The 15,069-nt window shown below is 34.1% G+C and overlaps 1 protein-coding gene across 1 annotated transcript in view; it reads right to left on the reverse strand.

The window, feature by feature from the left end:
- The window catches only part of PPIL2 (peptidylprolyl isomerase like 2), a gene marked incomplete in the record, with an annotated part of 2,081,325 nt that overhangs the window by 826,153 nt on the left and 1,240,103 nt on the right, over positions 1-15,069 (reverse strand). The window contains 1 exon segment of the mRNA XM_044068775.1: positions 5,280-5,369. Coding sequence (XP_043924710.1) covers positions 5,280-5,369 — 90 coding nt within the window.

Below are 15,069 nucleotides of genomic sequence, written 5' to 3' on the forward strand. Positions count from 1 at the left end.
GCATTCGAGAATGAAGCAAGGAAGCAGGTGCTTGAGAGTGGGTCATCAGTTTCTTGGGTGTGGTTCATACGCTGGGCCTTAGAAACTCATTTGTTTATGAAAGAACGGTAGTCGCGAAAGAAGATGTCGGTTTGTGTCGAGAAATCGGTAATGTGAAGGACTTCCTCAGAAGCCGGTGCCTGCTCAGCAGCTCCGGACCCATCCAAGGTAGAGACAACAACAGGATCCTTAGTCAAAGAGTTTTGCGGCATACCAGACTCAAAGGGTCTCATTGGCGGCATGCGAATCCACAGAAGCGGGCATCAGGGGCTGCGAAAGCCCCTCACTGAGGACCAGAGAACTGATGACTACCTTAACAGAAGCGTCGTCGGTAGGTTTGAACCTGTGCGGTCTGCTTTACATTTTTTCGGAATATCTGCTGTCGGATGGCTTACCAAAGTCATATCGGAGTTCAAGGACTGTAAGTGAAAATATCTGGCTACAGTAAGGGCCCGACGATGGATAGTTCTGGCATTAAACAAAGCACAGAAGCGACAACAGGGACATCATGGTCTGGGCCTAAACAAGTGACACAGTAAGAAAGGAAGTCTCAGTGTGGTACTTGCTTTCCACAGGCGAGACAATTATTAACTTTTTCTGACATCGGTTAGTGCAAGAAAAAAGGATCCCCAATGGGGTACTTAGCTTTAGAAGACTTCAACTTCAATTTGGTAGACGAAAACTCAGGTAGTGGCTGACCGGCACTTGTGCAAACTGCTTCTGCTTTGGCCTCCATGACAATAAAGACTGATGTAATGGCATCGGCTGCCTTACTTTATACTACTGACAACCTGACGTCAATGCTGGCGTGACAGCAACCAATGCAGAAATACTAAATCTCTGGTATTCGGGCCAACCGAGGGCTACCCTGGCAGGGATAACTCAAATGTGATGACTGCAACAGTGAAACACGAAGAACATATACAAAATTAAACAAGATGGAAACTTTCTGGAACATGTCCAGGCTTACAGCCTATGAATTAAGCCTCTGTATGGAAACACAGAAAAAAACTGATACTATAATACAAATTATTTCTTGGAGGCATTAGTGCCACTTACAGTCCACACAACAGACAAAGAATGCATCAAACTGGAGGTGGATGATCCTTTAAATCATAAGGGTATTAAGTGGCTAAGCTAATGCCAGTTACCTTAAACACAAGCAGTGATATTTCCATTTACAAAGGGGTGCTGTACAGTTATGTATTATAGGCACAAGAGATACATAGGTGACATTTTGCTGTGTTCTCTTTGTACAATAGTAAATACAAAAGAAGTGGTTCTTCCAAATGGCTTTAACTGATTTAATGACAGTATTTTTTTGTGCACACAGCAGGGGTAGGGCACTTAGTGCTATTCTACTACCCAGGAAGCACTGTTGGACTTTTTATCAATAGGCAGTACAAGAACTGAAAATAGGCTGGGGAGATATTCAGAAGCAAGCAGTTACTACAGAGTTGTAACTAAAAAAAAAAAAAAAAAAAATGCAGAATCAAACCATACTATGGTGTATGTCTGAAGAAAGGCTTTTTGCATATGTACGACCTATACCTTGGTATACCCTCACCTTTATTCTACATTTGGTTTTGCTGAATCACAGTGTGTGGTAACTGTTGGTTCCAAGATTTGCTCAGTCTAGGCATGTACTGGCAATTATTGTGTGGGTGTGTTTGGGGGGGGGTATTATAAACCTTTTAGTCAGGCAAATAATTTGTATTCTATTTTTAAGCAATTATGAGAAAGTGAGAATTCAAAACCTGGCAGTCATTTAGTTTTCTTACTTCTTCGTTAATTGGAAAGTTTATCTAAGTCACATTTTCAGTAGTGCCCAAAATGATAACACCAAAAGTACAAAAAAGTTGAAAAAGCAAGAAAATGTGTACAGCATAGGATATTATAATTATATATATGATAAATAAAACTGAAGGAAATTAGAAAAACTGAAAAGCAGTAAAGTAGACAAAAAAGAAATACACAGAAGTAAGGTGAGCCAGTTACAGATTTTGTGATTAAAAATACAAGTGAATTACACTGTATGAGATGAGTCACATTTAAGATGTAGGTAATGAATTCAGCATTGCAGGACAAATGACTACTTACAATGTTGTATACAGGTTTTCCTAAAACATGCAGATAAGAGTGAAATTAATTTGTATTTGTCTTTGGTGTAACTTCTCTATGGAGGCAAATTATTTCAAAAGTTACTAATGCAGCCAGAGAACATTATCATGAAACTTACTGAATGCTAGGAAAAATAGGACAATGTGAAGCACAACTTCTCTAACGAATGTGGGGGTCTCTAAGGATATGCGGAGGGGCTTTCCAGGAGACTGTATGAACTAGAGATAGGTAATTAGGCTTCTGTTATAATTTTTTTACTAGGTGCAACTGAGTAGAAAGGAGAACAAGTTTACAATCAAGCAAGCCAAGTTTGTGAAGGGAGAGACAATGATGGGTTTAAGTACTCTGTCCTGAAACAAAATGGGTAATATAACTGCAGGAATGTTTGAGCTTGTTTAGATGAAAAGTCAAATTAATCCAGAGATGAGAAGAAATAAGATTTGGTACTGGTCATTCTAGCTTTATCAATGAGGAAATATTTTTCTCTATACAATTTGCCTGAGACCATTCTGGTGACAGCCATATACATGTAAAAGTTAGATCTTTCTGAGTTGCTTCAAATAGCTTTATGTCTGTATGGTGAACTGTGTCGGTACAATACACAAGAAATCACACTTGTTGGTCCTCTCACCACACTCAGTGCAGCACATCATTCTATTTTCCTAAAGCCACACCTACCAGATGGTCAGCACAACATTCTATTTTCCTAAAGCCACATCTACCAGATGGTCAACACAACATTCCACTTTCCTAAAGCCACACCTACCAGATGGTACAGCAGAGACTTCCACAGTGCCACCATCCTCTTTTGTACTGCAAATCCTCCTCATTTTGGCTCTAAGACATGACACTTCAGTGAACAGATATCACCCTTTCCTCTTCCTGTTTTGTTTCACCCCTCCCATACACTCTCAACTATCTCGAAAGAGTTCATAACATAACACCCTTGACCTTCTTCTACTCCCCTTTAGGCAGTACAGAAAGCGGTGAATCTCTAAAGTGTGCCTTTGCAGTCCAGATGTTCCACTCCATTATCTTGCTGTGGTGTTCCTCTGTGGACTAAACCTTGTAAAGCGATATTCCGGATGAGGTATGGTCACCATAATGAGATGTGATACAATGCAGGAAGTGCAATAGCAGGAAAATACTTTAGTACAGTTAGATAAAAATGGTGGGACAGGCAGACTAAAGTCAGTCAAGATACCAATGTATGATCACAAGAGAAAATAGTTTTCCGGTGCATCAATAGTGTATGTTTATAACACATCTTTCTATAAGGGGTAGAACTAGGAAAAATGTTATGTGAACTGACTATGCAGTGTCCTTTACTAATCGTAAAATACTCATTACATTCAGCACTATGTAAAATGCAAAAATCAAGCTCCATCTGTTTGGGCACATTTCCCATTTCATCATTCTCCTTTGTTGGATGTCTGTAAGGAGGCGGGAAATGCACAGCAAGTATAACAATAAGACACTTGTTTCTAGAAGTTTCTGAATTCAGAATATAAAAATATAAAGACAAGCTCTAGGCAGTTCTGAAGATCAAACTGAAGAATTTTAAAAACATTATCGACTATCTTTTCAAAAAGACCATTAAACTAACTATAGTGCAATCGCATTAAAATCCCAAAAGTATGAACTGAAACTGACAGCTAAGAGATTTCTTTAAAAAGTGAGGATGTTTATTTTTACGTGCACTTTGACACAGCCTTAGTGAGGACAAATACAATAAGTTTAAACAGGCAAAAATGAACGAAATGCTTAGCAGTCACTCAATGTGCCAAGCACAAGACTAAATATTTAATCATTGTTTACTAACCTGCTAAGTGGACCGATAAAACGAGACTCATTTCAACCATGGCCCTGGCCATTACGGCAAAAAGGAAGATCATTCGGTAATTACAACACAACAATTATGTGTGGAGATGCAGACATTTAGCAAAGGTTACAGCAATGTAATAAATACTGTATGAATGGTAGGCCGAGGTTTACTGGTATTTTGTAGGAAGACAGATCTATGAAAAAAACACCAAGGTCTGATGACTGCATCCTCCTCTAGTGAATCAAAAACATCAATCCAGATAAAATAAATCATTACAACCTCGTCCATCGAAAGTAAAAAGTCACCACAAAAAAATTATTATTTTTTTTTTTTTTTTTTAAAGGAAACCACCTCCTCCTAATACTTAAATATACTGGCTCCACTGTCACATAGCAATGGAAAAAGAGCAAACACTGATATAAAAGAAAAATCTTGCAGAACAGCATAAGCATATGGAGTTTAAAACAGAACAGACACAATAAACCTCATCACACCTCCAGACAATATGAAAAAAACAAAGGAACCACATAAAGGGAATGACCAACCTCCACAGATAATGGTGGCAACAGCAGAACTCTGTTACTGGTATGCAATGTGTGTTATACGTGTTTGCATACTCTAACTTTACTATGAAGAAATAAGATATTAGCAGACCCATATGTAGTTTCTGGTGAACTAAATTGTCTTTTTGTTAACCTGGACTGGCAGCTTCAATGGTGTTCTTTTTGTTTCAGAATTACACCATTTGGGCTATTGTGATTACTTTTTTGTTATCATTCTTATATTTCTACTTCAACAATGCCAATGTGTTACACAATGTAATAGAGCATGTTTCAAAGATACTGGCAAAAAAATTCCTGACTCAAGCTATGAAGTGACTAACGCAAATTCTTCACTACTGCCAGAATTCTGCAGTAACCTTCTAAATACTTCTGTAATGTTCTTATCACTTACATCTCAAGTCAATAATTATGTAATATGGACTAGTTGGACTAGTCCTTATTATTATCAGCTATGCTTGATGCAAGTGAGATGACACACTTCAATGCAGTGCCATTTATCTATTCAGCCTTGTACAAACTTCTCTGTAAATTTTACATTGTTCCTCTCTTTCTGTAAATATTTATTCTTGCATGTTGCCTAATTTAAGGTCTAGATCAAGCCTGAAAATGGTCATTTAATCAACATGCTTGCCAGATAAACAAATTTAAATAAATATAAATGTAACCTATCTGAAATTACACCCTCCATTTTTAAAATGAAAACATTTTCTGATAGTATATTCTAAACTTACCACAAAATTGCGAATTGATCGATGAAAAATGGTCCCATCGTAATAATTTTTCTTACACAACTTGATGAAATTTTCACAGGTCTTGGGTGTCTGAAAGAACAAAAAGGTGAAAATGTATAGTTAATCTTTGGAAAAATAAATATACAAGATAAAATGCTTCACTGAGACGATCACCCTTTTGCTAATTATCTAAGTAGTTTCCAAACACTGTTTGGTCAGCCATTTCACACTGGATACTGCCTCTTTTGCATACCATCTAAGTGAAAGCAGCCTAACTGATACTGGTGAAATTGCTTTGTACACTATTGCATCTAACAGGTGCTACAATAAGGTACACAAATGTCTATCATATTGGCATGTCTTTGAGACAGACCCCCGTTTGTCTAAAACTTGGATGTCTCCATCTGATGCCTTCTTACACAGCTCTTCTGAAAACCTCAAGTTACCATGTTCTCAAAGGCAGCTTGCACACAATCCATGGTCTAAGGGGTTAAGATGCATGTACATCTCAATGGTCCCATGTTACTGACTATACCAGAACTGTTCTTTGTTCAACGAACAAAGAACTATTACAAACACAAGCTACTTTATCAAGAAAATGGAACAGAGGGTGGAAAAAGGGAACTCACTTAACAGGGTATCTCTCAAAGAGAGCTTATGTAGTTATATTCCTTTAATAGAGCCCTCACTTTTGGGCATGACAACTGATAAGAATCCAATGACAACTGATAAGAATCTAATGCAGTATCCCCAAAACTCTAGGAGGGGCACAAAGTAGGTAATCATGACAAAATATCCAGATAAGCAGCCCTCCAAAAGGACAACTTAAATCCTAGTGTAATACTTAAGACTACCCTGTTTGATAACAGTATCTACTAAAAACACTGTGGCTACTGCACAAATGTCCACCACTGACATACGTATAAAAAAAATACAGCCCTTTGCACCCTTTGAGTCTACTGGTCAAGGGCCTATTAGTTTCCATTAGTTTTGTTCATATCAAATGATGATACAGGTAACCTGGACAGCATCTGTTCAGCCAATACGGCATCCTCTCTCACAGGAGTAAAGCACATTCAGAAGTGCTGTTGATTTCCATGCTCATGAATGCTATTAATTGTGACAGAAGAGCACATCCTTCTCTTTTTTGAGCCTCCAAGAAAAACACTGGAAGATGAATGGACTTGTTGTTGTGTCTTTCGGCTTTTCCCGGTTAGGGGTCGCCACAGCGGAACTCGGGTCCACCAATGACTGGCAGTAGATTTTTACGTGCCAAGTTGCCAGCCCTGACACACAACCTTCAACGAAGGTACGTCCATTCACGCATGTCTCCACACAGAAGACACTTCAGCTGAGAATCGAACAGGACAACGCCTTACTGTGAGGCGACAACACTACCGCAGCACCATCACCGCAGTGGAAGATGAATGGACTAATTAACTAAAAACCCTATATACCATCCTGTGAAAAAGAAAGCTGTAGCACTATTTGGAAGAACAGGTAGGTCTTGTTACATCACAGCTTACAGCTCTGTAATACAGGGACCAAAGGTACAAGGTACAGGAATATCATCCAAGTTAAAAATGTCATGTCTGTCAAACAACATGGGATCCAATGGAAAATGTGAAAGACTAAAACAGGATGTTCAAGGCCCAGTGATGTGATGCATTTTTCACAGGGGGTAAGATATAACAAATTCCACAAGACCTTGCTTAACTAGTCAGTGCTTGGTCACAGTCCTGTCTTCCAATCACATATAAAAACGCTTAAAGAGACAAAAAGCAGACCATAACAGCAGAGTGACATTCAATTAAAGACATGTCTAAAGCATGGCTCACAAACCTGCAGACTGAGAAAGGAAAATATACCATTTGGTTTAAATGGAGAATGACAATTAGTCTTATAGGTGACCATAATATATGGTTTCTTGATAAGTCTAGGGCTTCCAAATCATCTCTACACGGCCTGTAGCTGAATAACTACTGGATCAGCCAGGCATACAGTCAAAGGCACCAAACTGATAAAATTCCAAAGCCGCCAACACTCTGAATTAAACAGTCACAGAGTAAGCAAACATTTAAAGGGTTGGAAACCAACCATGGATAACCCTTGTTTTAATGAGTGGAATTTCAGCAGAAGAGAAGACAAACAAACTCCAGTTCCACTAAGAATATACTTACTGACTACGCCTTCCCTGAAATACTAATAAAAGTAAAATTTAGGTAGATGTGTATTCTTCTAAAATGGAAAGAGGTTAATTTCTTGGGAGCCCCATTCTCGAAAGATCACACATACCTGCACAATAAGGTAGAGCTTTAGCAGGGGATTGCAACTATGTCTCAATGTCCTCTAAGAGGTATGATTCCCTTGAAATGGGGACTGCGATCAGAAAATGTGACAATGCCCACTAGCCAAAGAATTACCAGGGTGCAAAAGAGACAACAGAGAGACTAATCCCACTTGTTTAAGTAACAAATATCAGCTTGACTAACAAAATGCATAAGAAAAGAACAGGGCTTCGGCTTTGACATTATAGAATAAAGGGCCATTAAAAAAGGACCCCGAATCTACAGAACACCAAGGAGTCTCGTTTTTTCTGCTGACATCCAATAGCCTTGAAACAGGATGCACACAATTTCTTAATCTTCTACTGATGGGTGTAAAGCAAATCCAAGATGACTGGCTGATACATGAACTGCTGAATTCAAGTTTACCGGAATAAAATAAAAAAGAAATGTCAGAATTTACAGAACAATACTTCCTAATCAGTAAAAATTTAATTCTATTTAATACTCTTTCCTTTATAACCTCACATTAAATATGATCGCAGATGATCTTTATAGACTGCATAGCAACAGCAGGGAAGAGAATGTCAAAGAACTGGAAAAAAGTCTACTCCTTTTCTTTGAAAGATTTTTCTATATTTATCACATATATATATAAAAAGATGTTAATTCTATTATAAACAACAAAGCAAAGTGTGATACTTTGATTTACACACTTTGCCTGCTAACTATGATGACTCTACCTATCAGTCTTGATTCTATTTATTCCCCCCCCCCATGCTTGTTATCCTTACTAAAAGGCTAAAAAAGTGGTGGGCAAAGGGGGGGTAGTTCTAATGAGGCCCTAAATCTGACACTAGTGGCTGATGTATGTACACGGTTTACTATCAAAATGTTGAAATTCATATGGTCTAATGTTCCTTTGATCGACACATATGGTCGACACATGAAAATTAAGTAGTTAATTTGGTCAACAGAAAGTGCATGCAAATTACATGTCGACATTATGTTGACAACAGGTAAGGATTTACCCTTGTCAGCACTGTTGTGCGATCTTGGAGTTGTAATATATAAGTAGCAGGTGGTGTGGGGGGGTGCAAGGGGTCCAGCCCCCCTGCAAAAACACTAGTGTTAGTGTGCAGGTGTTTGTCTATCATTCAAACTTTGACAATTTTATTTTCAGTATTTTGAACGTTCGATGTAATGATTTCTACGTTATGATCATCGACCATATGAATTTCAACATTTTGATAGTAAACCCTATGCACACGTCACTGCGGGCATTCATATTTTCTGAATTATACCATCAAAGGCTTGGGATGCCAACCCAAGACCTTGGACCTCGGCATACTGGTATCATGCAAATAATAAACAATCACTCCCTCCTCCCAGAATGGGCAAACACACATCAGCAGCTCACTTTCATCCTCCCCTGACCAGATCATCCACTGCCTGAGCAATTATCCAAACTCAAGTATTTTGGGTTGAAGTCAGCATTTAATGCATTTAACATTTTGGACAAATGGGTATACTTTAAAAATATCAGCATGGTACATAGAGCAGTTAAAATTATTTTTTTTCCTGTGCAACATATTTCTTTTTATTTTTTTTTTTTTATTTTGATAATTCATCAAACATTACATAGATTCAAAAGAAAGGATAAAATATGTATACAATTTTACAACGTATAATCTCTTAACATTTACTATATACATTAGTGTCTATACAGACAAAACTATGAATACATTTAAATATATTATAAAGAACAACAAATTACTTCATGAATCTTTGTCCATTTTCTCAAATATTGCTAAGATTTTCATCCAAGAGTTATAAAGTGATGTAGGTCTGGTAGCTCTGTTCTTCAATGTAGATATTTCCATATGTCCAACTGTTGATGACAAGTTTCTAAATTCCTTAAATGTGGGAGAAGTCATACTTTTCCAATGGATGGTTATAATTTTGCATGCTACTGCCATCAATGACCATAGTATCTTGAAATATTTTTTGGCACACATTCTGAAATGGGAGAGGTGAATAGAATCATTGATTTTGTTAATTGATAATTATCATTAAAAGTCATTTGGAGAAAATAATGAATATTTTCCCAATATAAAGTGAGAGACTCACATTCATAGAAAATATGATTCCGGTCAGCCCTTATTTTGATTTGACATCTCCAGCATTGATCTTCACTAACAAATTTTTTGGTTAATTTATGTGGTGTATAAAAACTTCTGTTTAAATATCTCCAAGTAAATAATTGCCAATATATTGATAATGTTGTTTGTTTTGATGATCTTAAAATAATCTTTTTCTCTTCTTTACTGGGAAGGTAGTTATTTATCTGTAAGTAATAATTCCAGTATGTGTCTGGATAATATATTTTTGTTTTCTTAATAAGCTTGTAAATATTAGATAGGTAGCCTTTTCCTTGATAAGGTTGTGTTATGATTATAATAAAATAATCAATGAATTTAGGGATATTTTGTCTAACTGTTGTTTGCATTTGTAATGTTTTATTTATAAGATATTGTCTTAGATTTTGCAAGAGTAACCATGAGTCTTTATTTATATTATACCTGTTAATTATTTGATCATTTAATAGTTTATCTTGTTCAACTAGTTGATACCAATAGTTTATTGAACTTTTCTTTAATGTATTTATTTTTTGTGTTTGAAATGTATTGAGTATAGCAGGTGTAAAGGCTATTGGTAGAGTCAGGAAAAAACAAGAATTGATATTTGGGGTTTTGTTTATAAATGCTTTTAAGGTAGTATTTATATATTTTGATGGCAATTTATTGTTTTTATTTTTTGTCCCTACTAGGTGATCTTTTAACATCCAGATTAGGTATGATAGTTAAATAGTCCTGTATATGGGTATGATTAAGTTCTATATAAATTTGTTCATGTGTTTGTTTCCAAATAGGGATGTAGTGAGCATTCAGCCATAAGGTTATATTTTTGATAACAGATGATAAAATGTATGTCTCGATGTCTGGTAAGTTAATTCCTCCTTCATCCCAAGTTGGTAAATGCTTATTTAAAGCAATTCAGGATTTATTTTGAAACCATAAGAAGTTTATTATTATTTTGTTAAATCTCTGTATGACATATTTGGGAGGTGGCAATGAGAAACTTTGTATTATGTATAGTACTTTAGGAAAAATGCTTGATTTAATACATTGTAAACATATATTTGTTCTAGTTAGATATTATTTGTTCTATTTTGTCTAATTTTTTTAAAAATTAAATACAAGTGAATCTGTTAAATCTTCAAGTAATTCCATATCTAAATACAATACTTTGCCTTCTGCTATATATTTGGAATATTTTTTGCTTATACTGTTCTTTTTGGCATTGCATGGTAAAATTTTTGTTTTGTTTTCATTAAAATGTAAGTTTGAGACATTTTGAAATTCTTTTACATCTTTGAGTAATGCCTGTAAAGATTTGTTAGTATCTGCTAGGGTTAAAAATATGTCATCAGCAAAGAGCTGTATTTTAAGATTTAATGTTTTGATGTGTATTCCTCTGATGTTACTGCCTGATCTAATTTGATTTGCAAAGGGTTCTATTATTAATGTAAATAACAGTGGTGATAAAGGACAGCCTTGTTTAGTTCCCTTCTTGATTTGTGTAGCTCCTGATCTATATGATCCTAATTTAACATATGCTATAGATTCTTTAGATAATGACTAAATGAGGGTATTGAAAGTTATGGGGAAATTATATGTATTTAAATCTAATGTTAGAAAATCCCAGTTGACCAAATCAAACGCCTTGTTAATATCTAGGGTTATTAACTTTAAATCAAAATGTATATGTTTAGTATAAGCTATGAGTGAAAAAATTCTTTTAAGATTATCACAGGTATTTCATCCCTTAATAAACCCTGTCTGGTCTTCATGGATAACATGGGAAGAAAGTGCTTGATTCTGTCTGCATATATTGCCATGAACATTTTGTAATCTATAGTTAATAATGATATTGGTCTATATGATGAACATTGCTTCTCATCTTTGCCTGTTTTAATTACTGGAGATATCAATGAGTATTTCCAAGAGGGTAGGATATTTATACATTGTTTAACTATGTTATATACTTTTAAAAGTAAGGTTATAGACTGGTAAGGTATTAATTTATACATTTCAGGTAATATATTATCTGGGCCATGTGCTTTATTTACTTTAAGTTTTTTAATTTGTGATTTCAATTTCAGCATTGTAATTGATTTATTTATAGTGTTTATTTGTACTTTTAACTTAGTAATAGTTTTTATTTTCAAGGTAATTTTTTATATCTTTGGTAGACATTTCTTGAGAACTTAAAGAATTATCCGAATTATATTGTTGTCTAAATGCTTCCAAAATACTATTTAAATCTGTTACTTTTCCTTGGTATTAGGTGTGTGTGTGTGTGTGTGTGTGTGTATATATATATATATATATATATATATATATATATATTGTTTTAATTTGTTTGGATTTGATTTTTTTGCTGTGTTTGCTAATTGTTTTTGATGCTTTGGATTAGTAGAATAGGAGTTTAGTTTTATCTTTTTCAAATTAATCAATCTTATGATGTCATATTTCTGCATATTTATTGTTAGTTTGTAATAGTTCTTGAGCTGAATCGGTTTCCTTTTTGAACTTCCAACTTCAATTTATCAGTCTTCTCTTGTAATTCTAACATATATTTATTCCAGACTTTCCTTTTATTGACGTACCAAGATAATACTTTCCCATGGTTTTAATGAGTCCCAAATATATATTTCTGAAATGTCCTCTGTTGTGTTCAAATCAAGAAAAGCTATAATTTCTTGTTCACAGAAGTATTTAAAGTCTGTTAATTTTGTTATGTAAGAGGATATTTTGTAATGGGATTTATATCCATATGCTAAGTTCTATCTCAAAACATAGTGCATTATGATTAGATAGTGGACAATTTATTATTTTAACATTTTCTAGTTTTGTTATTAAATCATTAGCTCATATATCCTGTCTATTCTAGAGTTAGTTTATGCCTATGAGAGTAAAAGGAATAAATTAGTGAGTCTGGGTCAGCAAAGTCATTTATGTCTTTTAAGCACATTGTTTCTGTGAATTTTAAAAGCACCTATAGACACTAGACAAAACATGCCTGATGTATCATGATAGGTATTAATTATTTTGGGAGATAAATTTCATTACAAATTAATATGGCTACCCCTCTTTTTTGTTTATATTAAGAGCTTGTTAACGCAGTGTAGTTATTAATATTTATACTATTTATATCAATATCTAACAAGGGAGTCTCTTGTAAGAATACTATTTGTGGTTTGTGTAAATTTATATATTTGAATAAACTCCTCTTATTACTACTGTTCAGACCATTTTTATTTATAGATATAAAGTAAATATGAAATGCTTGTTTGTTTTGTATAACAGTTTATGGAAATAACTTTGACTCTTGTTTTTATTGTATAGAATTGTTTTGATCTCATATTGTTCAAATATGTATTAAGTATTTCACCTGCAGACACTGAACCATTAAAAAAAAAAGAACTATTAACCTTATTGTTTTAACTCATATAATACATTCCCTATCACTATGGGATAATATACCCCTTTAACTGGTTAGTAATACTAGCCAAGCAAACCTTCTAACCTTGTGGATAGTGTTTGGCTTAGTCTCTCTTTAACCTCACAAATAATATAATAATATTTACATAGTTTGAAAAAAATAATATAATCAGCTAACATATGAATATGTAATGACATGTATGAAAGTATTGTTATGTACATATCTAATCCTTTGTAGCATATTTACGATAGTAAATATGCTTTAGGTTTTAAATGTAAGTTTGTTTCCATTCTGGGTTGAAAAAATAAAATTTCAAATTTAACATTCAATATTACTTCAATACCATGTTGTAATTTACATGACATTCAATGCAATACAGTTTCAAGGCAATTTATATACCCCCAATTATTTAGGTGTATTTAATTATCTCTGTTTTATAATTGTGACAAAACAGTATGATATTGATAATGTTTAAACAATTGTAATTCCAACATCACTTGAATTTTAACCCCCACACAGTTTTCTTCATCCACAAAACAAGAAAATAATCAATTCTGCATCTTGAGTGAATTTCTGTAATTTAGTGATGCAACTCATATTTAGAATTCAATTAAACTTAGGTTTCCTATTCAGATATTAGTGAGTTTTGGAGTAAGTCTATATATCAATAAATGAAACAATATCACAGATCAGTTTAAACATGAAATTAATTAAGCTACGTTAAAGCAATATTTTTGAACAGTTTTCTGTTACAGTTACTATAGGGATATCTCAATAAGAAATGTGTAGTTATATATTTAGTAAATCAAAAGGTATGAATTTCAACTTTACAATGACATGAGCCAATTGATCAATAAATATCAGCAACACTGAAAGGGCTAGGTTCTTAGAACTAAAAATGATAATAAAAATACTAATTCATATATTTTTACTAAAATCTAAGTACTTGAACATAGCTATAATATATTCATATTACACATCTCAAGCATAATATATTATACATCTCAATCATATGAATCATTAATAATTAGATAGCATAATATAAGCCTTTGAATTATTTGTTTTTAAATAATTAATATAAAAGGTCTAAAGACAGTCCTTGATCTAATCACTGTACATATTTTTATTAAATAAATATCTGGATTCAAAGCCTAATCAAGGAAGGATGAATTTCAAAACCAAGTTAGGGCAGATACACATGCATTTATCTCAAAAAGTGTGACCTTGTGTGAGTAATATAATACTTTTGAAAGTTTATATGACTTCCTATTGCAACTATGAGACCTACAATTATGAGCCCTGAAACTATGAAAAATAAATTGCAATTACATCAAAAATAATATAGTTCTTTCATTTGTGGTTTTATGTAGGATCTAGATATAGTAAAAAAATACACATTTCCGTTGAAGCCCCACTAATGTTTCAACATCAGATAAAATCACTGAAATGTGTTTTAATCTTTCACTGTTTGAGGATATTGCACTTCCCTCACGTGTTTCATTACTGCAATCACAAGCCTTTTTATTATCATTTACTTAATGGCAAGAACAGGCAACAACAGACCATAAAATTACATCTGAAGGCAGTAACTTAAACCATCTCTAATTCCTTATATTCAGGATTATATTCAGGACTTGTTGAAATGCAAAACTTAAGTGACACAATGTGATGATGGGATCATTACAAATAATCAAAAGATGTTTTATAAGCCTAAAATATTGACAGAAACAATTGTAAATGAAAAAATGTTGGTAACTATATCAACAAAGCAGTGACAGCAGTGAAACAAAATAATTCACAACATTGTGTAATATTTAACTGTTTATTCCCCTGGCACCCTGCTTGCTGCCTTCCGATCAGGCTGATGCACATTTACGTAGCTCTGTAAGTACAGGAAGTTCATCTTTACTCAACGACAAGCTTCTAATGTTAGTGCA

Source organism: Protopterus annectens, chromosome 4.part0, assembly GCF_019279795.1.
Source record: "Protopterus annectens isolate FY-2018-M chromosome 4.part0, PAN1.0, whole genome shotgun sequence".
Classification (NCBI taxonomy): Eukaryota; Metazoa; Chordata; order Ceratodontiformes; family Protopteridae; genus Protopterus; species Protopterus annectens.